Source organism: Bos javanicus, chromosome 4 (assembly GCF_032452875.1).
Source record: "Bos javanicus breed banteng chromosome 4, ARS-OSU_banteng_1.0, whole genome shotgun sequence".
Taxonomy (NCBI): Eukaryota; Metazoa; Chordata; class Mammalia; order Artiodactyla; family Bovidae; genus Bos; species Bos javanicus.
The window spans coordinates 47,221,577-47,247,793 of record NC_083871.1 but is presented as its reverse complement, the minus strand read 5'-3'; the positions used below and the strand labels follow the sequence as shown (position 1 = coordinate 47,247,793).

Below are 26,217 nucleotides of genomic sequence, written 5' to 3'. Positions count from 1 at the left end.
AAAAGGGGAAGAAGTCAGCTTCTAGATTCACTGCTGGGCAAGATTAGAGAATACCCATCTGATGGCTTCCACTTTCTCAGTGACCATGGGCAAGCCAGGTGTGCCTGAGATCTCAAAAGAAGTTTGGGAAGAGTAAAGAGAGAATGAAATAGTTACTAATGAAACTGGATTGCCACACAGTATTGACAGCATATTTATGATTCCTGATCAAAGCACAGCCCTAACATGGAGATGACAGTCTAGGAGAGCTGTTTGAGCACACCAAGGGCAGAGGAAGGCTCCTTGGAGTCAACACTCTCACGCAAACCGTGGCACATTTCTTGTTTTGCCTCAGGCTAAAGTGTGAATATTTTTGTACAGAAGAGGAAAAAAACAGAGGAAGCCCATTGACATTGCACATAAAGGTATAATTTTATTATCCATAGGCACGAAATGTCAGTGTAGTGCATCTAGCACGAAAGACATCATTTATGCCTTGGTTCTGAGCTTTGTCTGTGACTGGCTATCCATCACTGATCTGGCCTGGGTGACTTCTAACTTCATTCTGAAAGGAGCCTAGACATCCTGGAACTCTGAGAAGCCTCTCTCAAAATTAGTCATAAGCTTGGAGAATCAATGTGAAAACAGGAAGTAATCTTTTAAAAATTTATTTACTTGACTGCTTGGAGTCTGGGATCATGTAGCATCTTTCCTTGCAGTGTGCGCTCTACAGTGTGCAGGCTCAGTAGTTGTGTCCTACAGGCTTCAGTAGTTCTGGTGCTTGGGCTTAGTTGCTTTGTGGATGTGGGATCTTAGTTCCCCCACCAGGAATGGAACTTGTGTCCCTGCCTTGCAAGGCAGAATCTCAACCACTGGGCCACCAGGGAAGTCCTGGAAGTAATCTTGAAGACCCTCTAATGCAAGGGAGGAAACTGAGACACAGGTCAAATGAGGTATCAAGAGCACATAGCTGGGCTGACGGGCAAGCCTGTCCTCCCTTGTCTGGTTCTCTTTTCCATTGTAGTTCCTTGCCTCCTGTAGATATAAACACCTACAGATGTTTCTTCCTAAGCCACTGTAGACATTTCCATAAAGGTATTTTACAGTTCTGTGCATATCCTAGTTGCTTTACTCAGGTCTCTGGAATTCTACAATACTACAGTATTTTTTCTCCTTTTTGATTTTTCCCATTCGTCAATAACTACTTGCCTAGTGGATTATCTCTTGCTTTCTGATCTGAGACTATTCCAGAACATCAGGTTTAAGGTATCCATGTCACTGAGCGAAGTTCCCAGGAATGTATTTCAATAAGTTTATTTTCTCTTTATTACATCTTCATAAGCCGTTCAACTCAAAAAGTAAATGAGGAAGGTGTAAAGAAGCTAAACACCTCTAACACCCAATCAGTCCCAGACAAGTCTGAATCATTGCAGAATCATGCTGGAAGCCAGTAGTTCAGAGGTGCTGCATTTGTTGTGACAGTTGAAATCACAAATCTGATCTAAGGTCACTAACACTGGAAAAGGTCTCTCAATTTTAAAAAATTCTGTAACTTTTCTGGGTAGCACCTTTTGCCTTTTAACACTCCAGTAAATTTTTAGTCAAAGCAGCAGCAGCCTCACAAAAGCGTTTGCATCTTCAGGTACCTGGGCTGGCTGCTCACTGGGAAGCTGCTTTGAAAGTAGGCGCTCATGTGCTCTGTGTTAGGGTTTTCGTTTTCTCTCCACCCACTTCACTTCCCTGTTTGATTTCCTGGCGGGTCTTATCACTAACCCCTTCCTCTACCCCCCGCCCCAAATCTCTCCAGTGTTCCTGAATAACCCAGATACAGTGTAGGGGGACGCAGGGAGAGGGTAACATTTCTGGCACATTGTTGGAATAGGGTGAAGGCAGAGCCTCATAGAAGGGAAGAAAATGGAGAGGAAAACATGATTCTGGAGCTTTTCCTTTGGAAAGAATAAGATGCATGTTTTTGCTCTTGTTTGCAATTTTTACAAGTTTTTTCTGTCCAGCCCAATAAACCGAGAAGGTTTGGATCTAGACTAGATGCATAGCACTGCTCCTGACTGACTGCTGGAGGACACGCTAGACAGGGTACCTCCCGCAGGGCTCACCTTCCAGCACTTGGAGGATGTTCCTGCCAGGTCCATGCTGAGCCCAGCATTGTTCAACATTTTAATTAATGAATTGGCATTCAAAGTAACCTTGGTGAATTAAAGCCATGAATACCAACAGACAGATTTATAGAATAGATGTTACCTTTGGGGGCACAGGGGAAGATTCTGATGCTAGAAATGTTCTGTATCTTGACCTGAATGTAATCATGGGTGAAATATTTATCAGGTTGTGTACTTAACGATTTGCTCATTTTACCATGCACTTTTAAATGTAAAAGTTTACACACAGAAAAGGTAAAGGGCAAACTTGGAGCGATAATTGTCTTTGCAGAAAGAAGAAAGTTAGCAGTGATTTGAGGAAAATACTAATAAGCCCGTTTTCTCCCCAGGTCCTCGAGAAGCAGTAGGCACCTCAGCGGAGGGGTGCACAATGGGCTGAAGATAGGGAAGAGGGGCTTGAAATCTCACATGAGGTTGTCAGACCCCTCGAGACCCCTTCACCTCCCACATGCAGCCAAGTGGCTATTTTCTCTCCACCCCTAACAGGTGACTAAAGGGTTATTTTCTGGAAAAACTGAATTGGAAGCCAAGATTCAGGATCCACAGAGACTGGCAACAGAGAAAGTTGTCTTGGGGTGGGATAGGGGATGAAATGAGGCAGAAGATTGTCTCTTCTCATCACAAATTGTAGAATTTTAGTTTGTTACAAAATTGTGTGTGTATGTGTTGCTTTGATATTTTAAAATTTTAGGTAAGTGTATCGTCAGGACGCCCACACAATGATTAAATATATGGGAGCCATTAGATGATCTCACTGTTGTGTGTCCAGAGTGTAGTGTTTGGCTCTGGGCTTGGCAGCTTATAAACACTGGAATCAGGACCAGAGAAAAGCGGTCAAAGTAATCAAATACAGTTGATGGCAGTGAATAGTTGTGGAATACACTGTCCTAGAGATGGCTGAAAATGGAATGCCAGGGATGGCTTTAAAAACAATTCTCCTTCATAGAGGGACTTTCCCAAAGGTGATCTCGTGCTGGTAGAGTTTGGCGTGGATTACCATATGAGTTACATTGACATGCTGGTGCTCTTTCATTCAAAAAACATCTATATCTCATGTTTCCTTGGACTTCAAGTTTATCTGTAGGATCCTCCTAAGTGAAAGTGAAAGTGAAGTCGCTCAGTCGTGTCCGACTCTTCATGACCCCATGGATTGCAGCCTACCAGGCTCCTCCGTCCATGGGATTTTCCAGGCAAGAGTACTGGAGTGGGTTGCCACTGCCTATGCTTGCTACTGTTTTAGGATCCAAACAACACTGAATAACACAGTTCTTTAGGATCTCAGTGTTGTTTGGATCCTAAAACAGTAGCAAGCATACTGTTGGCATACAATAGATGTTTACTGAGTTAAATGATAGAGTGGTGTGCTGATGGTAAATGTTGAACATCCAGCTTTAGGGGTGGCAGAGGAAGCATTTGCTGATTTCTGTGGTGTTAACACACCCACTGTGAGTGAATTCAAGCTACCGGTATGACCTTTCCGAATGCTGAAGGGGAAGGGGAGTGCACATGAGCCCCCGTGAGCCTGGGCAAGCCAGCTCCAGCGTACAGTGACCTTGGCCAATGCAGAAGACATACTCATGACCAGCAATACTATATCAATTCACGTTAAACTACAAGAAATAATCTAATCCATTAGTCAGGCCAACAAGGAGAATTTACTATCGGTTGGAAATAACCAACATTCAAATGAACAATTTCTTACCATTTTTAAGTTTTGTTTTAAACTTATTCCTGCTTGAAAAGGGCACTGAGGCAAAGTGGATGCCCTAGTTTCCAAAATAATATCCAAGCAATTGTCTTTCTTGTATAAGCAGTCCCCACTCTGTGGGCTGTGCTCCAAGTGTTTCATTTGGAACCTAATATTTTCCTCCACTTAAATGTAAAATCAAGGGTGATTAGGTTGCAGGACAGCCCACAAAAGCCCATAGAATCCACAAAGCACCTGAAGTCTGATGTCAGTGCTGCTGCTGCTGCTAAGTCGCTTCAGTCGTGTCCGACTCTAGCGACCCCATGGACTGCAGCCTACCAGGCTCTCTGTCCATGGGATTTTCCAGGCAAGAGTACTAGAGTGGGGTGCCATCGCCTTCTCCAGATGTCAGTGCAGGGGTGTTATTTTGAGAAATGTGTCCTCAGTTCCAACTGGGGAAGACAGGATTGTATGCCGCCTGGCTGCTATCCCAGCCATGAGAGACCACTTCCTGCCACCTTGCCATCTGCCAACTGCTAGGAGAGTAGAGACTTCTGGCCTGTACCCTGAGCAGACTTCTAGCTCTAAGCCATACCTGCACTGCTCTGACATCAAGAAAACAGCTAACAGGACAGGAATTCCCCTGATGGTGGTAGTGGTGAAGGTGGTGGTGGGAGGGGGAGGAGGGGTGAACTAATAATATTACTGATTATGTGTTCCACATCTTTTCCCATTTAATCCTTGCAGTAATTCTATGAGGTTGGTAAGATTATTACCCCCATTTCACAGATGAGAAAACTGCAGTAACTGAGAGGTCAAGTAATTTGATCAAGATCACACAGTTAGTAAATGAGGAAGCCTCTTGGTAAAGGGTCCTTAACTCCTCAAGCAAGCTGTGTAAACAGATCTTCTGAGGTCATCCTTATACAAATAATTTAGAAGCTCAAAGAATGTTGTTCCTAAGTTCTGTTCTGGGCCTCAATTCGATGGACCTAATGAAAGCTTAAAAAGTGCTAGTTGGTGTGTTGGAGGCTAAATTTAGGCTTAGGGTATAATATGACATTTGGAAATGCAGAAGTAGCCTCCCAAATGAAACGGAACAGAAAAAAAGAAGAATTTGTGTAAAAACTGGTGAGATCTGAATGAGGTCTATACCTGAGTGAACAGTGTTGTATCAATGCTGATGTCCTTGTTTAACAAAGACAATGTTCTAAGGTTATATAAGACATTATCATTGGGAGGAGCTGAAGGAGGATACACTGGAACTCTTTGTACTACTTTGCAACTTCTTGTGAATCTTAACTATTTTAGAGTTTAAAAAAATTTTTTGATGAAGTACTGTACAGAGTATACCAAAGCACCAGTTATCCCAATCTCCTCCTTGGGACCCTTCATACTGTGGCCACGCTGTTGATACAGTCTACATTTTCATGTTTTGTAAAATGAATTTAAATTACTGTTTCAAGATGTTTTTAGCATTTTTGCTCTTTTTAGGTCATTGAAGAATGAAGAAAGCTCCTGAGTAGATAACTGAGGCACTATCACAGATAATTGAGCGTTACCATTTCACAAAGACTGTAAGTTTGAGACCTGAGTTCCACAGAACCCTGTTTCCCTATTAAATCACAGTTGTAAAGCTAAAACAGGCACCTGTGTTTGTCTCACCTGATGCAAAAATCAATCTGATATCACTACTAGACCATGTTCTGGTGGGTTTTTTTTTTTTTTAACTCTAAAAATCCAGCTCACCAGTAAAGCAACTTGGTGAAAATGAAATTATCAGGTTCTAAATTATGTTTCCCTTAATATTTGCATAAAAAATGTTAAATGCATAGTAGATACACCTTTAGTTCCTCCCACATTGACACACAGAACCAAGAATCTATAGATCTAAAGCTGCAACACAGAACTGAAAGGTTAAAAAAAAAACACTTCTAATAGGAAATGAAGTAGGAACTCCTGTGGACATAGGTTGTAGACTATATATAGTGCTGATTTCCGCCTTCTCATTTTAACAACACTATTAAGATAATAATAGCTAACACTCATGTAGCTCTTCCTACATGCCTGGCATCGTTTTTATAAGAGCTTTACATATATTAACTCAGTCCTGAAGACATCTTCTGTGAGGTAGATATACTGTCTCCATCCTGTCCTTGGGGAAACTGAGGCAGAGAATTTAGGTGTTTGGCCCAAGACCAAAACTGGGTTTTAAAGTGAGGCAGTCTGGCTCCAGGGGCCCCTGCAGGATACTGCCTCACCACACACATGCTCAGAAAGTGGGTTTCGTGTTTTCTCCCTTTTCTTCAACAGCAATCAAAACTCCTAGATGAGACATCTATAACTTGTCCCTGGTTGACACTGAAAATCGAGAGAAGGGGTTAGCCCACATTCTGCCCTGGCCACTCACGTCCCCACACTATCCCTTTTATATATACCCTCCCCCAAACGGACACGCTAACCCTGAGCTCTAAGTCCAAGTTTACGGGCAGGTTGACAAGTCCATCCGCAACACCAAAGACCAAGCTTTTTATGTTTAGTGGTCCATAAATGGAGTGAGCACATACTAAGTTGACCTGGGACATTCCAAGTTTTATGGTTGAAAGCTTCATGGCCATGGGCCTCCACACACACACGGTTCTGCACAAACCAGGACAGTCAGTTGGTCATTGTGTGCTCTAGAAACACTTGGGAAAGTATTAAAAAGTTATGATGCCTGAGGTAGCCCTCTACCCTTGTGCTCTGGCCCCCAAAGCAATTATATCAGTCTCTTGGGGGTGAGGGAGAAGACACTGTATTTTTTAATGACTCCCCAGGAGTTTCTAGCGTTCTGGGTTGGTAGGGGCTGTGGGATTCTACCAAGTATGAGCTGGGAGCGTCGAGGCTCTCAGGACTCCTGATCAACATTTTCTAGACCTTTAGCTCAGTTCTCACCAGCTGCTGTAATGTGCGGTCTCAGTCCTGACTGTCCACTAGGATCTTTAATAACAAGAGGAGCCTTTAATAACAAGCAATTCAGGAATAAAAAAGGCACAGCCACTTTGAGTAGACAGTTTGGCAGTTTCTTAAAAAGTTAAACATACACCTACCATATGAAACAGTCATCCCACTCTTAGCTATGTACTCAAGAGAAATGAAATCCTCTGTTCACACAAAGATCTGTCCACGAATAGCCTTGCAGCTTTATTTGTAATAACTCCAAACTGAATGGAATCCAAATGTCGATCCACAGGTGAACAGATAAATTGTAATATATGCATCCTGTGGAATCTTACTCAGCAATGAAGAGGAATAAAATATTTATACATGCAACAACATGGGTGAATCCCCCAAAATAATGTTGAATGAAAGACCAAAAAAAAAAGACCAAATAATAGACCAAAAAAAAATAATATATACTGTATGATTCTATTTATGTAAAATTCTACAAAATGTAACCTACAGTTACAGATAGCAGGTCAGTTATGCCTGGCAATAGGGGGTAGGGACAGGATTAAGGAGGAGTGAGAAGAAGGAACTAGAAAGGGACACGGTAACTTTGGGGGTTGATAGTTATTTTCCTTATCTTGATGAGGGTGATTTCATGATACATACATACATCAAAACTTATCCAAGAGTATACCTTAAATATAGTGGAAACAGTGTCAGACTTTATTTTTTGGGGCTCCAAAATCACTGCAGATGGTGACTGCAGCCATGAAATTAAAAGACGCTTACTTCTTGGAAGCAAAGTTATGGCCAACCTAGATAGCATATTCAAAAGCAGAGACATTACTTTCCCAACAAAGGTCCGTCTAGTCAAGGCTATGGTTTTTCCTGTGGTCATGTATGGATGTGAGAGTTGGACTGTGAAGAAGGCTGAGCACTGAAGAATTGATGCTTTTGAACTGTGGTGTTGGAGAAGACTCTTGAGAGTCCCTTGGACTGCAAGGAGATCCAACCAGTCCATTCGGAAGGAGATCAGCCCTGGGATTTCTTTGGAAGGAATGATGCTAAAGCTGAAACTCCAGTACTTTGGCCACCTCATGTGAAGAGTTGACTCATTGGAAAAGACTCTGATGCTGGGAGGGATTGGGGGAAGGAGGAAAAGGGGACGACAGAGGATGAGATGGCTGGATGGCATCACTGACTTGATGGACGTGAGTCTCAGTGAACCCCGGGAGTTGGTGATGGACAGGGAAGCCTGGCGTGCTGCGATTCATGGGGTCGCAAAGAGTCGGACGCAACTGAGCAACTAAACTGAACTGAACTGATACCTTAAATATGTGCAGTTTACCGTGTTAATTATACCTCAATAAAGCTATTCAAATCAGCAACAACAAAACCACCACTATTGAGGCCCTATCGCAGTAGATTCAGTCTCCTGGACGTGGAATGGAGCCCAAGCCTCAGTACTTTTTAAAGGACCATCAGTAGTTTCAAAGGTGGTTCAAATGCGCAATCCTGGGTGAAAAGCACTGCCTTGATGCCTGCCACTGGCATTACTGCCCCAAACCACTAAAAGGGTTTAATACTAATAAGGAGATGGAGGACAAATAGTTGAAGAAGTCTGAGGATGATGATTAAAGAAGCCCAAATTGGCTTAAGAGATAACATTGACAGAGAACAGCTGAGTCCACTAGGTGGCGTCTGGACCCTTTAGCATGAGTTCCAGGGGACTTGAAGATTTGGGGCAGAGCTGCCTGAAGTATGTTAAGGGAGCAAGCCCTGAGCACACAAAAGCACCCAAAATTGTTGGAACAGAAAATAATCAGTGACTTGGGAAGACATCAGGTCAAGTGTCATTTGAAGTTCTAGTGTCATTTGAGGATAAAAGAGCATGACTGTTTATTCAGGGACTGAATAACTTCTGAAGAGTAAGTAAATGAAGTTCTCAAGCAGATCATATATGTTGAGCATCGAGCACAGAGCAGAATCCCTGTGTCCAGGAAACCAACATGGAGTCCTCAGTAGATTTTTTTTTTTAATGTATTAAGTACTGCTGCTGCTAAGTCGTGTCAGTCGTGTCCGACTCTCTGGGACCCCATAGACGGCAGCCCACCAGGCTCCCCCGTCCCTGGGATTCTCCAGGCAAGAACACTGGAGTGGGTTGCCATTTCCTTCTCCAATGCATGAAAGTGAGAAGGGAAAGTGAAGTTGCTCAGTCGTGTCCGACACTTAGCAGCCCCATGGACTGTAGCCTACCAGGCTCCTCCGTCCATGGGATTTCTCAGGCAAGAGTACTGGAGTGGGGTGCCATTGCCTTCTCCGGTATTAAGTACATATAAGGTATAACAAATCATAATCCATTGAGCACCTGTGTACCCACGACTTAGGTAAAGAAAATTACCCTTATCTTCCTCAGGATATTGCTCTACAAACCCACTCCCTTTCCTCTCACCTCCAAGGCAAATACTAAGCTGAATTTTTGTGTATTCCTTTGTATTTCTTAATAGATTTCCTACATAGGCTTGAATCTGTAAACAACACATTGCTTTGTTTTGTATGTTTTTTAACTTTATATAAATTGATTCATACAGTTTATATTCTGAGACAATATTATGTTTTTGAGACTCATCCATTTTGTTGCCAGTGGCTACAATCCATTCCTGCAAAGCTTTATAGTATTCCATTGTGACTCTATCTGTTTTTTTAATCCATTCTACTTTTGATGACCTTTGAGCTGCTATGTCTCTATCGTGAACAGTGCTGTTCTGAACATTCTTGTACTTACCATGGTACAGGTGTACAAGAGTTGCTGTAGGTGTGGAATTTCTGAAGCATGTTTACACTACCAAGATAATTCCAAGGTGGATGTTCTACTTTGGAAAGCTCCGATCATCACTGGTTGTTTTGTTGCACTATAGCCTTACCAGCAGTTGATACTGTTCAGCTGCCTTATTTTTACCAGTTTGGTAGATGTAAAATGGGCGTAAAATGGCATTTTCTTGTAGTTTAGTTTACAGGATTGCTGGAGAGGCTAAGAATATTTTCATATGTTTATTGGCCATTTGTCTTTCGTCTTCTTGAAGTGACTGTTCTGGAATAACTCTCTGGTGGTAGGTAAGGGCACTGATCTCAGAGCCTGGCCCTCAAGAACAGAAGTCCAAGCCTAGAGTTTAGTTTCTCAGGTACTTCCATGGCTAAATAGAGGCCTCTCCTCGCCACCTTACTTAGTGACTCTCTCTCAAAACCACTGTCAAGTGGTCTCTTTCTCCTTAAGACCAGCTCCAAACGGTCTAGTGAAGCATTCACGTGCTTCATGACTGCACCATCCCGTAGAGAAAACGGCCCCTTCCTGCCTCACCACCAGCACTGCTCTGCATGCTGCTCACATCAAAGGTGCTGCTTAGGACTCTCCACTGGACACCCCTGTTATTACAGAAGTTTCCCTGGTGGCTCAGATGGTAAGGAACCTGCCTGGAATATGGGGAACTAGGGTTCTATCCCTGGGTCGGGATAGGGAAGGAACTAACAACCCATTCCAGTATTCTTGCCTGGAGAATTCCATAGACAGAGGAGCCTGGCGGGCTACAGTCCTTGGGCTTGAAAAGGGTCGGACACGACTGAGCGACTAACACATTCACACATACTGTGTGTATTATTACCGTATGAGGCCCTGGATCAACAAGTACTGAGCTAGGTGCTAGAGACAGAAACAGGGAAAGATCATCAGGCCCAACCCTCAGCCCAGATGGGGGACAAGGACATCTTTCCGCAAGGGGCTGTGCACTAATCTCCCTCCTGCCTCCGTGTCCGCCCCACCCCACACTTCCCAAACTGCCTCTTTTGGATGAAGTGTAGACTTGGTGCCCAGGTCTCAGCCAGTCTGGGGCGCGTCAAGTAACCGGGCGGAAGGGGCGGAGCCGAGCGACGGCGACGCTGCCTGGTCGCCTAGCAACAGCCCAGCTAGACGCGATGGAGGCCCGCAGCAGCAGGGAGCTCCAAGCCAGGAATTATTTGGAAAAACATCGAATTATGGACTTGCTGACCTATCTTACCAGCGCCCTCCTCTTTTTCCGGCCGGGTAAGTGTCTTGCAAGTGTCTTGCCTACCACTCGACTTTCCGTCCCACACCAAGCGGTCCTCAAAAATTCCTCGTGTAGCCAGCCATCCCTCCACGCGTGCGTCTCGGGGGACGAAGGACAGCTTCCTTCCTGGATACCACCTCCCCAACTCCGCAAACACTCTTTCATGCCTCTCGGGTGGTTGAGCCCTCCTGCTGCCCGTTAACACTGTGGCTTTCAATTAAACAAGACTTAACGCAACGGCCTCTTTGTGCCTGCCTCTTGCCAAGTGTGGCGAGACTCTGGCCGGTGAGGGTTGTCGCGGGTGGAAGAGACGCTCCAGGGTTCAGTAGTCTGGCTCCTGGCTCCATCCCTTAGTACTTTGTGACTGGGCAAGAGCCTGAATTTCTTTCCCCTCTTCTGGAAAATGGAGACTATAATAGTACCGATCTCATGGCAACGTGGAGAAGATTAAATGAATAACGTATAAATCATCCTTATGTCTGCAACCAACAGATGTTTCCAGTATTACCCCTGCCCTCAAAGAGTTTTTAATCTGGTAAAAAACAGTTGATAGGGTAGAACAGAAGGATGTTCTTGAGACAGATTTTTCTGACATTTTTAATACACTCGATCCCCATATAAAGTTTGAATCATTCGTATAAAGTTTGAATCATTTCATAATTTTTGTGTGGCCTGTAAACTTAAAAGTTATGTGTAGGTGAAAATGAGTTGATGTGCTTCTCCTCAGGGTGGAGAATGATAGCTTGCCTCATATGGAGTTTCCAAAATGCCAAAATTGCCTATTTACTTTTGTATAAGGACATGTAAATAGCCAACATTCCAGTTTTGTCAAAAACCACCCAACCAGTATGGTCATGTATAGGGTGATCAAGTTCTTTCTAATTGTTTTAAGACAATAAAGCAGTTAAAAACTCTGCAACAATTAAAAATAGAAAAATTTTTTAAAAATACAAAAGGAATGCACTTTTTAATGCACTGGGGAAAAGTTGCTATCAAACTAATTTTTAAAAACCTACTTTTTAAAAAAATGACTACTGTCTCTTGCTGGGTTTTGGTAATAGTGGTGAAAATAATCTTTTGCTTTTAGAGGCAGATGTGTGTGTGTGTGTGTGTGTGTGTGTGTGTGTGTGAAAACTTCAGAAATAGCAGAAGTAAAACCAATAATCACCATTGTGCATACACCAAAAAGACAGTTTGCAAACCAGGAGGACTCAAACCAGAACAAGGAATGAGGCTCAGAGGTTTATTGTTAGAAAGCAGTGTATTGTGGTGAGAAGGCAGTGACTGTTTATTCTTCACAAAAATTGGTTAGAATATTAGCATCTTCGTAAATGATAGGGAATAGGTTAATGGTTACCTCAGATCAAACTTGGGAAAGTTTAAATTTTATGCTTATGCTTTCCAGAGGCAGAAGCAAACAATGACCCAGGTCAAGTTAATCTTGCAGAAAAAGCTAAATTAAGCTTTGCTTGTATGACTTAATTGGTTTTGTCTGTCCAGGGAATTTTTCAAGACTGGTCTCCAATTAATCTTGATTTTTAACAATCCACCTCCCCACCCTGCCTCCTGCTTTTGGTCGTTCTCTCTTTGGGCTTAAAAGTATGACCAGCCAATATTACATTATCCTCCGTTACCCTCATTAATGTAGTCAGGCTGAAGAATCACATACACACCGTTTGCATTAGTTGAGTCCTTAAGTGGGAGAGCCATGTAGTCGCGTTCATCTTTCACAGGGTTAGTGTTGATTTTGTCTGGTTGTTGGTTCCTGATGGATGCCATTTGGCACGTGAGTAGCTGGCGACAGGCATTTAAGACTCAAGAGTATACAACACACTAGAGAGGTCAATATGCTAACTATAAGGAAAATAATAGCCAAGGATTGAAAAATTGTCCAGAGCAGAGATTCCCAGGAGCCAAGAATTTAACAAGTTAAATAATTCAAATGGGTTATAACTAGAAGTTTTTTAAGTTTTACCTTTCTAAGTCTACCAACAGGTTTTTTTTGTATTATGTGCCATTAGTTTTAAGTTATTTATATAGGCACAGCCTGGTGTATCAGCAAACATGTAGCCTCATGATCCCTCAAAACAGGATGAAGTGAAGATGTTTTATTTCAGGAAGCCAGTGTTGCAGGTCAGAGAAGGCAATGGCACCCCACTCCAGCACTCTTGTCTGGAAAATCCCCTGGGCAGAGGAGCCTGGTGGGCTGCAGTCTATGGGGTCGCTAAGAGTCAGACACGACTGAGCGACTTCCCTTTCACTTTCCACTTTCATACATTGGAGAAGGAAATGGCAACCCACTCCAGTGTTCTTGCCTGGAGAATCCCAGGGATGGGGGAGCCTGGTGGGCTGCCGTCTGGGGGGTTGCACAGAGTCGGATGACTGAAGCGACTTAGCAGCAGCAGCAGCAGCAGCGTTGCAGGTGAACTTTCACCTCAATGAGGCCTCCCTGTGCTGTGAGCCATAAGGTAATTTATAATTTAACAAGACGCATTTCTATGGAAACAAAAGAAAAACAAAGGCTAATAGTCTGAGCAAATTATACATTCAGTTTCTGCATTAAAGAGAAGCCATTTGAGAACATTTTTAGATTTGAGTTCGAAGCATCTCCAGATGGTGTAATGAGGCTGGCAGTTACAGTCTGATGGATTTTCCTGGCTTGCAGTTTGAATGTATCTTGTGACCTTCTGGGTGGCCACATAACAGCAGGCCTGCAGGTTGCCCACATATGAGCTGTTGTGATTTCTCTGAGGTTTATATCGAGTTGTACAGCTTATCCAAAAGATATATTCTATTTTCCTTACTACTTTTCATACACTGTTTTTTTCTTTCACCCTTATTGTTGCTAGCAGTTTTATTTTTACATATGAATTATAAATTTTAACTATTTGTTAAAAAAAAATTTTTTTTAACTATTTGTAATCTTTGCTTTCCAGTGAAAACTAGGAAGCAGGCAATTGTGAACTATCATATGTTAATATCCTGTAGTGGATTAGCAAATTTATAAAGACATAATCATAACATATTTTTTAGAGACATGGTTTTTTACTATACCATTTGTACTGTGGCAGAAGACATATTAATAGACCCAAATATCCTCTGTCTGTCTGTAAAAATTAAAAAGCCAAAAGTAAATAAACTTATGTTTAGCAGTCAATGTCTTAGTACATTATCTTCTCTGGAAATGATCTAGATATTCAATGAATGTCATTATTTAGTTTAACTTAGTATAAACTTTACATTTATTTAAAACACTTGCCTTTAACAATTATACCTGGATTATCTTAAAGTTCAAAAGCATCAATTGAACATTAAGATAATCCAGGTATAATTGTTAAAAGCAAGTGTTTTAAATTGATGCTTTTGAACTGTGATTTTGGAGAAGACTCTTGAGAGTCTCTTGGCCTGCAAGGAGGTCAAACCAGTCAATCTTAAAGGAAATCATCTCTGAATGTTCTTTGGAAGGACCGATACTGAAGCTGAAACTCCAATACTTTGGCCACCTGATGCGAAGAACTGACTCATTGGAAAAGACCCTGATGCTGGGAAAAACTGAAGGCGGGAGAAGGGGACAACAGAGGATGAGATGGTTGGATGGTATCACCAACTCAATGGACATGAGTTTGAGCAAGCTCCAGGAGCTGGTGATGGACAGGGAAGCCTGGCATGCTGCAGTCCCTGGGGTTGCAAAGAATCGGACACAACTGAGCGACTGAACTGAGTTGATCTTAATGTTACTTGCTGGCAAATTCTGTAACAAATAGCATGAGCTTATTTGACTAGTAAACCCAGATAGAAAAAGTTGTATGTTTGCCTTACATTTAATATTGACTATTCTGAGAAGACATGCTTGTTTTTATTAAACCAACAAACTTAAACAATAGCTTTTATTTATCAAAGATCATTTCATTTATTCTAGATCATGTGAACTTTAAAATCATGTTTGTTTCTATATTTCTGAGAGTTTAGGAATGCTTAATTAATAAGCTCTAATTTTTTTAGGGCTTCCCTGGTAGCTCATCTGGTAAAGAATCTGCCTGCAATGTGGGAGACCTGGGTTCAATCCCTGGGTTGGGAAGATCCCCTGGAGAAGGGATAGGCCATCCACTGCATTCTGGCCTGGAGAATTCCACGGACTGTATATTTCATGTAGTCACAAAGAGTCAGACACAGCTGAGCGGCTTTCACACATTACATCAATTTTTTAAGCCAGTTAATTGAATTTTTTTTAAATTAATCTTGGCAGTACCATCTGAAAGTAATAGAAAAATGCCACATTTACATAGACATACATATACATAAACATAAACAGGCAGACACAAACAGAGATCTTATAGCCTTCATTAAATTTTAGCCATATCTCAGGTACTGTAGGGGCTTCCATCATAGCTCAGTTGGTAAAGAATCCGCCCGCAATGCAGGAGACCCTGGTTCGATTCCTGGGTTGGGAAGATCCCCTGGAGAAGGGATAGGCTACCCATTTCAGTATTCTTGAGCTTCCCTTGTGGCTCAGCTGGTAAAGAATCCACCCACAATGTGGGAGACCTGGGTTCAGTCCCTGGGTTGGGAAGATCCCCTGGAGAAGGGAGAGGCTATGCACTCCAGTATTCTGGCCTGGAGAATTCCATGGACACTATAGTCCATGGGGTCACAAAGAGTGGGACAGAACTGAGCGACTTTCACTTTCAGGTGCTGTAGGGGCTTCTCTTGTGGCTCAGTGGTAATGAATCTGCCTGCCAGTGCAGGAGATGCGGGTTCATTCCTTGGGTTGAGAAGATCCTCTAAGAGAAGGAAATGGCAGCCCACTCCAGTATTCTTGCCTGGAGAATCCCATGGACTGAGGAGCCTGGCAGGCTACATACAGTCCATGAGTTACAAAAGAGTTGGACACAACTTAGCAACTAAACAACAACAACAAACAAGTATTGTAATACAAAACTCCAAAGAATAGCTGGATCCACACTGTAATTCTGACAGATAAACTAAGATTACCTGCTCACATGGCCCAAGGTTCCTCACTAAAGAGTTTTTATTTGCATGCTATGCTATGCTATGCTATGCTATGCTAAGTCGCTTCTGTCGTGTCCAACTCTGTGCGACCCCATAGACAGCAGCCCATCAGGTTCCTCTGTCCCTGGGATTCTCCAGGCAAGAATACTGGAGTGGGTTGCCATTTCCTTCTTCAATGCATGAAAGTAAAAAGTGAAAGTGAAGTTGCTCAGTCGTGTCCAACTCTTAGCGACCCCATGGACTGCAGCCTACCAGGCTCCTCCGTCCATGGATTTTCCAGGCAAGAGTATTGGAGTGGGGTGCCAGTGCCTTCTCCGTTGCATGCTATAAGGATCCTATTAGATTTTGGAGTCATTTTGTCTTTTAGAAGCTTCTGCATACCAACCAAAGAACACATTTCATTGTCTCTGAGAGGTTTGGGATCCTCTCTTTTAAGGGTGCCCCTTAAGTGGATTTACCTAAGTTAAAAATTTCCCACGGTAGCCACCACAGTTCCAGAAATGCACACACGTGTGTGCACACACACACGTACACATTCACACCTGTTCCCAGTCACTCTCATCTTCCCAATAAAGTTAGAACACAATTTGGATATAATCAGTGTTCAGAATTTACATTATTAGTATTAGGCAGATATCCACAACTAATCCATGTAGTATGTTATGACTATATTTCCTTTGTTTTTTTCCCCTCAAGCTAATAATGCTACATTTTAAATGTTTGCTTCAGTTTTCTGTGTAATTATCACTAGCTCACCCATATGCTCTTTTTTCACAAGTACAGATCTCATCTCATTACATTCATCTCATTTACATTCATCAGGTCATCACCATCCCCACCCCACCCCCACTCAACCCCCCTGCTCCAGTCTGGACTGACCGCTCACCTGCCCTGCTATGCAGTAATTATCCAGGGATTTCCCTCACTCGCTGCATGAGTGTGCTCTTCAGTTTCCATCCAAGCCCTCCTAATGGCAGAAGAAAGGCAACTTGTACCCTTAGCGTCTGAGACCTCATCCTGATGCTGCATACTAAGCTTCTTTGAAGTCACTTGTTTTAGCTGAAATGAATGTTTTGTTCTCCTACAGGTACATGAATGTCCTTCCTTATGCACAGTTTTGCTTTCAGCAGTTTTGGTTCCCTGCGGTAAGCTGCAGTATGAAAATACTGAATGGAAAATTTCAGAAATAAACAATTGATGTTATAAATTTCACACTCTTCTGAGTAGTGCTGATGAAACCTTGAACCATCCTGCCTCAGCCTCGAATCGTCCCTTTGTCCAGCCTGTCCACCCTGAGTCACTTAGTAGCCATCTCAGTTACAGATTGATGGTCACGGGACTGCAGTGCTTGTATTCAAGTCACCCTTTTTTTTACCAAAAAATATTTACAGATTTTACCGAATACTGGACCCAAAGCACCAGACCAGTGATGAAGCTAGTTTGGGTACGCCAAAGAGAAGCTATAACTGCTTCCTTTAAGTGAAAAGGTGAACATTCTCAACTTAATAAGGAAAGAAAAAAAGTCACAGAGTGCTGAGGGTGCTAAGATCTTTGGTAAGAATGAATCTTCTCTCCATGAAACTGTGAAGAAGGAAAAAGAAATTCCAATTTTATTGTTGTACCTCACACTAAAGAAGTTACAGCCACAGTACATGATAAATGCTTAGTTAAGATGGAAAAGGTATTTGTTGTTGTTCAGTCGCCAAGTTGTGTCCAACTCTTCGTGACTGCATGGACTGTATACAGCACGCCAGGCTTCCCTGTCCCTCACCATATCCTGGAATTTGCTCAGGTTCATGTCCATTGCATTGGTTTGTATAATAAGGTATTTTGAGAGAGACCACATTCAAATAACTTTTATTATGGTATATTGTTAAAATTGTTTGATTTTATTATTGTTGTTAATTTCTTACTCTGCCTTATTTATAAATTAAACTTTATCATAGATACATGTATGTATAGGAAAACACAGAATATATAGGGCTCAGTACTATCTGTGGTTTCAGACATCTATCAGGGGTCTTGGAATGTATTCTCCATGGATAGGTAAGGGGGAAACATCATATATCCATTTCTTTTTCACTTTTTTTTTTTTTTTGATGATTTTTTTTTTTTATTTTTAAACTTTACATAATTGTATTAGTTTTGCCAAATATCAAAATGAATCCACCACAGGTATACATGTGTTAAAAAATATTTTTTTAGGTTTTTTGGCTCTGCTGGGTCTTCATTGCTATGCCTGAGCCTTCTCTAGTTACAGAGAATGGGGGCACTCTCTAGGTGTGTTGCACAGACTTCTCATCGCAGTGGCTCCTCTTGTTGTGGGGCACAGGCTCTAGGTGCTTGGGCTTTAGTAGCTGCAGAACGTGGCCTCAGTAGTTACAGTTCCCAGGCTCTGGAGCACAGGCTTAGCAGTTGTGGTGCATGGACTTTGTTGCCCAGTGGCATGTGGGATCTTCCTAGATCAGCAGTTGAACTGTGTCCCCTTCATTGCCAGGTGGATTCTTAACCTCTTGGCCACCAGGAAAGCCGATCCATTTCTTAATGTGTTTCCTATTATTCACTGTTGTAAGAATGATGCTCCTACAATAGTGAATAATAAGAAGCATATTTACTATTGTCTGAATGATGCTTGGGCTTCCTTGGTGGCTCAGATGGTACAAAATCTGCCTGCAATGCAGGAGACCTGGGTTCAATCCCTGGGTGGGGAAGATCCCCCGGAGAAGGGAATGGCAACCCACTTCAGCATTCTTGCCTGGAGAATCCCATGGACAGAGGAGACGGGTGGGCTACAGTCTATGGTGTCACAAAGAGTCGGAGATGACTGAGCAACTTACACACATATGAATGATGCTCAGAAAGAAATGGTGTATCTTTATCTTGGGTTTTTGCAAAGCTCCTGGCATTATGATATGTATCTCAGTTTGAAAACCTTGGAATTGTAAGGGAGTTATGGAAAATAAGACAGGACAGCGTGGCTGGGCTGTTACTGTTGTGACAATACATCCATGATCCCATATCCTTGATCCTCAAATTATGGAATCTCTGAAAGCCAGCAGATTTTCATAACTCATTTAACAGCCAAATCTGACATAACCTGAATCATTTGGTAAGAAAATCTGGCCTTTCCTAGGCTGTATTGGGAAATACAGCCTCTAACTGGGCAGCCCTTCCCAGTGGCAATTCTATGCTGTGGAAGGAGGGAGTGTAGGGGATAGCATTAAAGGGGATAGCATTAAGGGAATCAGAATTTTTTTTTAAAGTAGTTACCCAGGTAAGGGCTACTGCTTAGGAGTGGTGAAGACAGGATGAATTTGAGAACTATCAATAAAGACTTGGGAGAGAGCCTCATGACTGACTAGGTTTGGGTGTAGCAAATGCTTCTCATGTGAGTTAAGTGTGGTAGAGGCCAGGAGCTGTGGAAGCACACTGCCTAGGTTTATACAGACTGTGTGGCCTCGAGCAAGTGACACTTGGGAGGAGGAAATGAAGTTAGCCACAGAAAATGCTTAGTGTAGTACCAGGCACATGGTAAGGGCTCAGTAAATACTATTAGTATTACAAAGTTGAACTTGAAGTTTGTGTCCCTTGAAAAACTGATCGTCATCAACTGACATGTATGTAATTCAGGTGGTTAGTAACATTTGGCTCTTCCCTTTGTGTTTTAAAAAAACATATCTTATTATATATACTTCTGTTTACAAGCATTTTTCAAAACATTTTTAGAAGCAGGTGGAGTATAAATTATAGACTCCAAACATGGTGGTGCTAGTGGTAAAGAACCCGCTTGCCAATGCAAGAGATGTAGGAGACCTGGGTTCAATTCCTGGGTTGGGAAGATCCCCTGGAAGAGGAAATGGCAAGTCACTCCAATACTCTTGCCTGGAGAATCCCATGGACAGAGGAGCCTGGCGGGCTATAGTCCATGGGGTTGCAAAGAGTCGGACATGACTAAAGCAACTTTGCACTGTTAAGTGGAAAATTCTGAAAGAGATGGGAATACCAGACCACCTGATCTGCCTCTTGAGAAACCTATATGCAGGTCAGGAAGCAACAGTTAGAACTGGACATGGACCAACAGTCTGGTTCCAAATAGGAAAAGGAGTACGTCAAGGCTGTATATTGTCACCCTGCTTATTTAACTTACATGCAGAATACATCATGAGAAACACTGGGCTGGAAGAAGCACAAGCTGGAATCAAGATTGCCAGGAGAAATATCAATAACCTCAGATATGCAGATCACACCACCCTTATGGCAGAAAGTGAAGAGGAACTAAAAAGCCTCTTGATGAAAGTGAAAGAGGAGCATGAAAAAGTTGACTTAAAGCTCAACATTCAGAAAACTAAGATCATGGCATCTGGTCCCATCACTTCATGGGAAATAGATGGGGAAACAGTGGAAACAGTGTCAGACTTTATTTTTGGGGCTCCAAAATCACTGCAGATGGTGATTGCAGCCATGAAATTAAAAGACGCTTACTCCTTTGGAAGGAAAGTTGTGACCAATCTAGATAGCACCAACCTAGATAGCATGTATTAAAAAGCAGAGACGTTACTTTGCCAACAAAGGTCCATCTAGTCAAGGCTATGGTTCTTCCAGTGGTCATGTATGGATGTGAAAGTTGGACTCTGAAGAAAGCTGAGTGCCGAAGAATTGATGCTTTTGAACTGTGGTGTTGGAGAAGACTCTTGAGAGTCCCTTGGACTGCAAGGAGATCCAACCAGTCCATCCTAAAGGAGATCAGTCCTGGGTGTTCATTGGAAGGACTGATGCTGAAGCTGAAATTCCAATACTTTGGCCACCTCATGTGAAGAGCTGACTCATTGGAAAAGACCCTGATGCTGGGAGGGATTGGGGGCAGGAGGAGAAGGGGACGACAGAGGATGAGATGGCTGGATGGCATCACCAACTCAATGGACATAAGTTTGAGTGAACTCCGGTAGTTGGTGATGGACAGGGAGGCCTGGCATGCTGCATTTCATGGGGTCGCAAAGAGTCGGACACAACTGAGCAACTGAACTGAACTAAAGCATTTTCAAAACATTTTTAGAAGCAGATAGAGTATAAATTATAGATTCCAAGTATAAGCATTATAGCACCCCATGTAGTCTAAAGGATATACAGCAAGAAGTCTTAGTAACACAGCACGTTCCATCAGCATTGTTTATTCTATCCTTAAAAAGAAATATAATGAACTGAAATTCAAACATAGATGTTTTCTGATTTTGAAATACAGTTAAGAAAGAAATGACGTAGATTGCATATGTGATTGCATTAGTAGCCTATTTGCTGCTATAGTGTATTCAAAGTTTCACCAAAAGGCAGTATATTAGATTAAAAGTTCACCTACTTCTATTTTCAACACACAAATTCCAAGGAAGGAAATACATGGAGGAGAAACCTATGTAATTAAGAGAGATTAAAAAACATAACCTATCACAGTGAATGGACTTTATTTGATTACTGATTTTTAAAGAGCATTTATAATTTATGAAATTTGTGAGACAACTGGAAATTTGCATAATGTCTGGCTATTTGCGAATGTTAAGAATTTTGTTGGATGTATAAATTGTACCGAGATGACAGTATTGTGGTAACATGAAAAAGAAAAAGGAGACCCTCTTCAAACAAATGGTGTTGGGAAATATGAGTAACCACATGCAGAAAAAGGAGACTGGACCCCTGTCTTAACACCATTCACATAAATTAACTTGAAATGGATTAAAGACTTAAACCTGATACTGTAAAATTCCTAGAAGAAAACATAGGGAAGAAGCTCTTCGACAATGGTCTTGGCAACGACTTCTGGATATGAATGACACCGAAAACACAAACAACAAACGCCAATATCAACAAGGAGATTAAATTAAACTGAAAAACTTCTGCACAGGGAATTCCCTGGCAGTCCAGCAGTTGGGACTCAGCGCTGTCACTTCCAGGGACCCAGGTTTGATCCCTGGGTTGAGGACAAAGATTGCATAAGCCACATGGCACAGCCAAAACAAACAGTGGAAGCCCTTCTGCACAGCAAAAGAAGCAACAGAATGAAAAGGCAGTCTGAGGAATGGGAGAAAATATGTGCAGATCATATAGATGATAACAAACGAACAATCTGATTTAAAATGGGCAGAGGAACTAGAGTTTTTTCCTAAGAAAGACATCCAAAGAGCAACAGGTACATGAAAAGATGCTCTGTATATTACAAATCATCAGGGGAATGCAAGTTAAAACCTCAATAAAGTATCAACTCACACCTGTTAGAACAGCTGTCATGGGTGGGCCCTGAGGACATTGGACTAAGTGAAATAAGTCAGAGAAAGACAAATACTGTATGGTATCACTTAAACGTGGAATCTAAAAAAGCCAAACTTATAAAAACAGAGAGTAGAATGGTGGTTCCCAGAAACTGGCGGGTGAGGGACAGGAGAGATGTTGTTTAAGGGTACAAACTTGTAACTAGTCGATAACTATAAAGTCCTGGAGATCTAATGCACAGCATAGTAATTACAGAGAACAATGCTGTATTATAAGCATGAAACTTGCTGAGACTAGATCTTCATTATTCCCTTCACAAAAAAGCAGTGCTCACTGTGTGACGTGATGGAAACATTAACTAGTACTACCATAGCAATCCTCCTGCAGCTTAGATGCCCAACACCAACAAGTTGCACACCTTAAACTTACACAATATGTGTTATATTGCAACCAAAAAGAGGGGGTTCTAATCTTTTAGAAATGCACACTTACATATTCACTAATGAGATGATTACTGTGATTTACATAAACACAAGAAGAGGGAACTAGATGGGATCATGGTAAAATAAGACCAGCCACAAAATGTAACAGTTGAAGCTGGTGATGAGATCATTATGCTTTTCTACTTTTATAGATGTATGAAATTCTTAATGACTTTGGCTTTCTTTTTTTAAGAATCTATCTCCCGGGATTGAATGCAGTGATGGGGCAGGTGAGGCATTCCTCTTCTGAGCCACACCATGTCTATACTTCTTTTAGCTTTATTATCACAACTTCCCTACATTATTTCTACAGAGTGAATTGATCTTGATTTTTCATATTTAATATTGTTTAGATGAAAGATAGCCTATGTATCTAAAATACTGCCCTTATATTAGGATTGAACATTTATGCTTTCTAACTGGAGGACTATATTAACCTAAATGTTTGTTTTTGAAAATCTATTCTTTACCCTTTCTTTTAGTTGATCTTCATTCCTATGTTATGCACAAGTCTAATCTCTGGACATTTTTTTTTTCTGTCTTTGGTTCCATCTCTTGATTTTTATTTTTTTAAATTATGAAAGTATGATTACATTTATAGAGACTTGGAAAATACAGAACAAGGTAACATATAGTTCCACTATAACAATTACTAAGTAGATGAATTAAGTTTTTAGTTGGGAATTTTAATATCAAACTCTCAGAAATTACTAGAATGAATATACAGAGAAGTTGAAGGATACAGTAGACCTGAATGGACATTTTTATTCAATCATCTGGAGTAGAGCACTTGTGTATATAATTATTTAATGTTCAATGTCTTGCCTTTCCTGTAAGCAAGGCCTATATTCCCAGTGCCTAGTACAATACTTCAAACATAGGTATTTAGTAATTGTTACATGACTATTTCCATTTATGACAGACATATTTTAATTTCTTATCAGAAAGCATTGGAACTATTCTTTTACAGAAAGACCAAGAGAGTATTTAATATCTATACTGGAACGGCTGAGAATTGCCAGACTATCAGGCGTGGCTCTCCCTTTCTTTATGGATAACTCTAATATTGCATCTATGTTTGAGATGCTGGACTCCTCGAATAAAGGATCCATATCATTCGTACAGTATAAAGAAGGTCAGTATCTTTTACAAACTGAGGTAATAATTTGTAGTCATTACATAAGTTTCCCTAGTTGAAACTAATTCTCACTTTATAAAGTTTTCTTTTTTCTTCTTCTCTTATAGCACTAAAAACCCTGGGTCTGTGTACTGCAGATGAAGTTTTAAAAGATGATGGACATGGAGTAACTTTCGAAAAATTCAGGAATGAAGTGTAAGCTTATTTTTAAATGACTTTATTTTATGTAAATAATGTGGCATGATGTTGACGTACAATTCATACATTTTAAAACAGAGGGTCCTACCTTTTGATAGAAGCATTTCATTCCCTGGAAACTTTCAGCTTTCTGTCTAGAAAGTGAGGACAGGAAGGGCTGACAGCAGTCTCTAAGCCTGGGGGGAGGGGAGGAAGGGGATGCTGGGATAAGGAGGTTCCAGAGGCCGCTTCATTCTGTTCTCAATGGGAACCCCCAGCAGTTCTCAGAGAATGAGATAGAGAAGCGTCAGCCAGCCAGAAGAACTAACAGAAAAGCTTTAAGCACAATATACTAGTTGGAAAATCTCTGTATACAGAGTAATGAAATTTTTCTCAAAATGATTTCTCACACAGTAAATGTTTATCAGCAGTACAGGCTGCATGCCAGCCTGACAGTTTTGGATTTGAGATATTATAGCATGAACAGTATTAACTAAATGCTAAGTCAGGAAATAAAAAACCATGGGAATGAAACTACTTACAGAAAGAAGCCTTTAGCTAAGCTAGCTCAATTTGTGTTTAAAACTCTAATTTAACATAGTCCAAGGCCAAGGAAAAGCTGGGAGAAAGTTTTAAGATTCTCATCTCATTACTTACATAGATATTCAACAAAAAATATTTAATTACATTCCCTACCTCAGAGCAGATGGCAGCAGCACAGTGTTCCAGTTAAAATGTTTCATCCACAAAGCAAAGGTTGCCCACTGTCACATGGAATGGAGCTAGGAAGTATTCTAAATAGAAAGACATTTGTGGAAAGAGAGCAAATTCTATTTCAGTCACCATCGCTTGTGTTTTCTTATGGGAAACAGTGAATTTCCAAACTAGATACAGGAACTTCAATTAAAAACATACATTTTAAAGTGATTTTTTAAAAAAATTTATGTTATGTTAGATTACCTGCAACAGTCTTTTCTAACTGGCAAAAGAAATTAAAAGTTGACTGTAATTTATTATCTCTGCTTCTGTATTTTATTTAACAGACATAGTCACTGTGTATATTTGTAAATGGAATTACTCTGAGTTTTCGTGGCCTCTGAGCTTTCTGTTTTTGTTTTCTTAGGAACAAGAGGATGCAGGAAATATGGTCAGCATTTTAATAACACTCTAAGTCCCAGATAATAAATGATTCTATAAAGTTTTCAGTTGTCCAGTTTCATTAATTCAGAACTTCAGCATATAACTTGAAATCCAACTGGCTTCCTTTTTGTTAAAACAAAAAACAAAAATCCCAAACGAAAAAAGACCCTTTATTTTCCAGTGTTAGGCCAGTTTGTCCTCAAATTAAGTAGAATCTCAACATCTTGCTGAGCCAATTTATAAATCCCAACTTCATTTAGTGCAGCTGTGGCAGGAGGGTGCCCTGAAGTTGATTGCAGGACATCTCTCAGAAGTAAGGCAGAACCAACATTCAAATTCAAAAGAATACAGGCTTCTTTTACACTGGTTAAAAAAAAAGAACAAGAAGGAAATGAGATCTCCATTATCTATATCATCCCATATTGTCCTGTAATGATGTCATTTAGAAAAACTAAACAGCTACCCTGCATTGCCAGATCATAAGCCCTCTGTAAAACTATGGATTAACTATTTGGCTCTTTCAGCATGTGTTGACTGTATATGTACAGACTTTATATTTCATTAGATTACTATAAGGTAAAAGGATCATTGTTTTAACACATATTCATTACTTCCCCAAATATGATATTTGATACTAACAGTATATTAAATGTAGGTAAAACTTTAGGATATGGGAAAAGAGAAAATTAAGGGACAAAATATAAGCAGATAGGTATACAGAATAAAACAAAAAAAAGCAGAAATAAGTATCATACCGAAATGAGCAAAAAAACCTTTCATTTTATTCGTTTTAAAGGAATACTTTATAATCTCAAAAATCTAAATAAGTTTTATACCAATTTCTAAAAATACTGCTAAGAATTCTTCATATATCATGTTAGTTACGCTGCTACTGCTGCTGCTAAGTCGCTTCAGTCGTGTCTGACTCTGTGTGACCCCATAGACAGCAGCCCACCAGGCTCCTCCGTCCATGGGATTTTCCAGGCAAGAGTACTGGAGTGGGGTGCCATTGCCTTCCCCATAGTTATACTTAGAACCAAAACTAATATCAAATGTTTAAGAAAACAAATTTTAATTTTTCTTCAGGCCTGGCCTGTTGTTCAGTACTAAACATTTTAAATTTCTTCTATTTACTCAATATGGCAGGAGTGCATTTGCT

At 41.0% G+C, this 26,217-nt stretch overlaps 3 protein-coding genes across 8 annotated transcripts in view; 2 read left to right on the top strand and 1 right to left on the bottom strand.

Annotated features, from left to right (window-relative positions):
- ATXN7L1 (ataxin 7 like 1) overlaps window positions 1-5,440 on the top strand; it is a 264,507-nt gene extending 259,067 nt beyond the window's left edge. The window contains exon 14 of the mRNA XM_061413937.1: window positions 5,338-5,440. Coding sequence (XP_061269921.1) covers window positions 5,338-5,352 — 15 coding nt within the window. The 3' untranslated portion in view covers window positions 5,353-5,440. The remainder of the gene's footprint in view (window positions 1-5,337) is intronic.
- A 4,934-nt stretch (window positions 5,441-10,374) lies between these two features.
- EFCAB10 (EF-hand calcium binding domain 10) overlaps window positions 10,375-26,217 on the top strand; it is a 26,795-nt gene continuing 10,952 nt past the window's right edge. For 2 of the 4 annotated variants that reach the window (XR_009735875.1, XM_061413956.1), the window contains exons 1-3: window positions 10,385-10,849; window positions 23,574-23,738; window positions 23,849-23,936. Coding sequence is in view for 3 of the 4 variants with exons in the window: in XM_061413956.1 (XP_061269940.1) it covers window positions 10,741-10,849; window positions 23,574-23,738; window positions 23,849-23,936 (362 nt within the window). In the remaining variant the exon portion in view is untranslated. Of the gene's footprint in view, window positions 10,850-23,573; window positions 23,739-23,848; window positions 23,937-25,041; window positions 25,120-26,217 lie in introns of those variants that run through there. The other 2 variants (XM_061413957.1, XM_061413955.1) reach the window with 2 other exon arrangements.
- The window catches only part of RINT1 (RAD50 interactor 1), a 24,717-nt gene continuing 22,442 nt past the window's right edge, over window positions 23,943-26,217 (bottom strand). For all 3 annotated transcript variants that reach the window (XM_061413954.1, XM_061413953.1, XM_061413952.1), the window contains one exon: window positions 23,943-25,421. In XM_061413954.1, coding sequence (XP_061269938.1) covers window positions 25,229-25,421 — 193 coding nt within the window. In that variant the 3' untranslated portion in view covers window positions 23,943-25,228. The remainder of the gene's footprint in view (window positions 25,422-26,217) is intronic.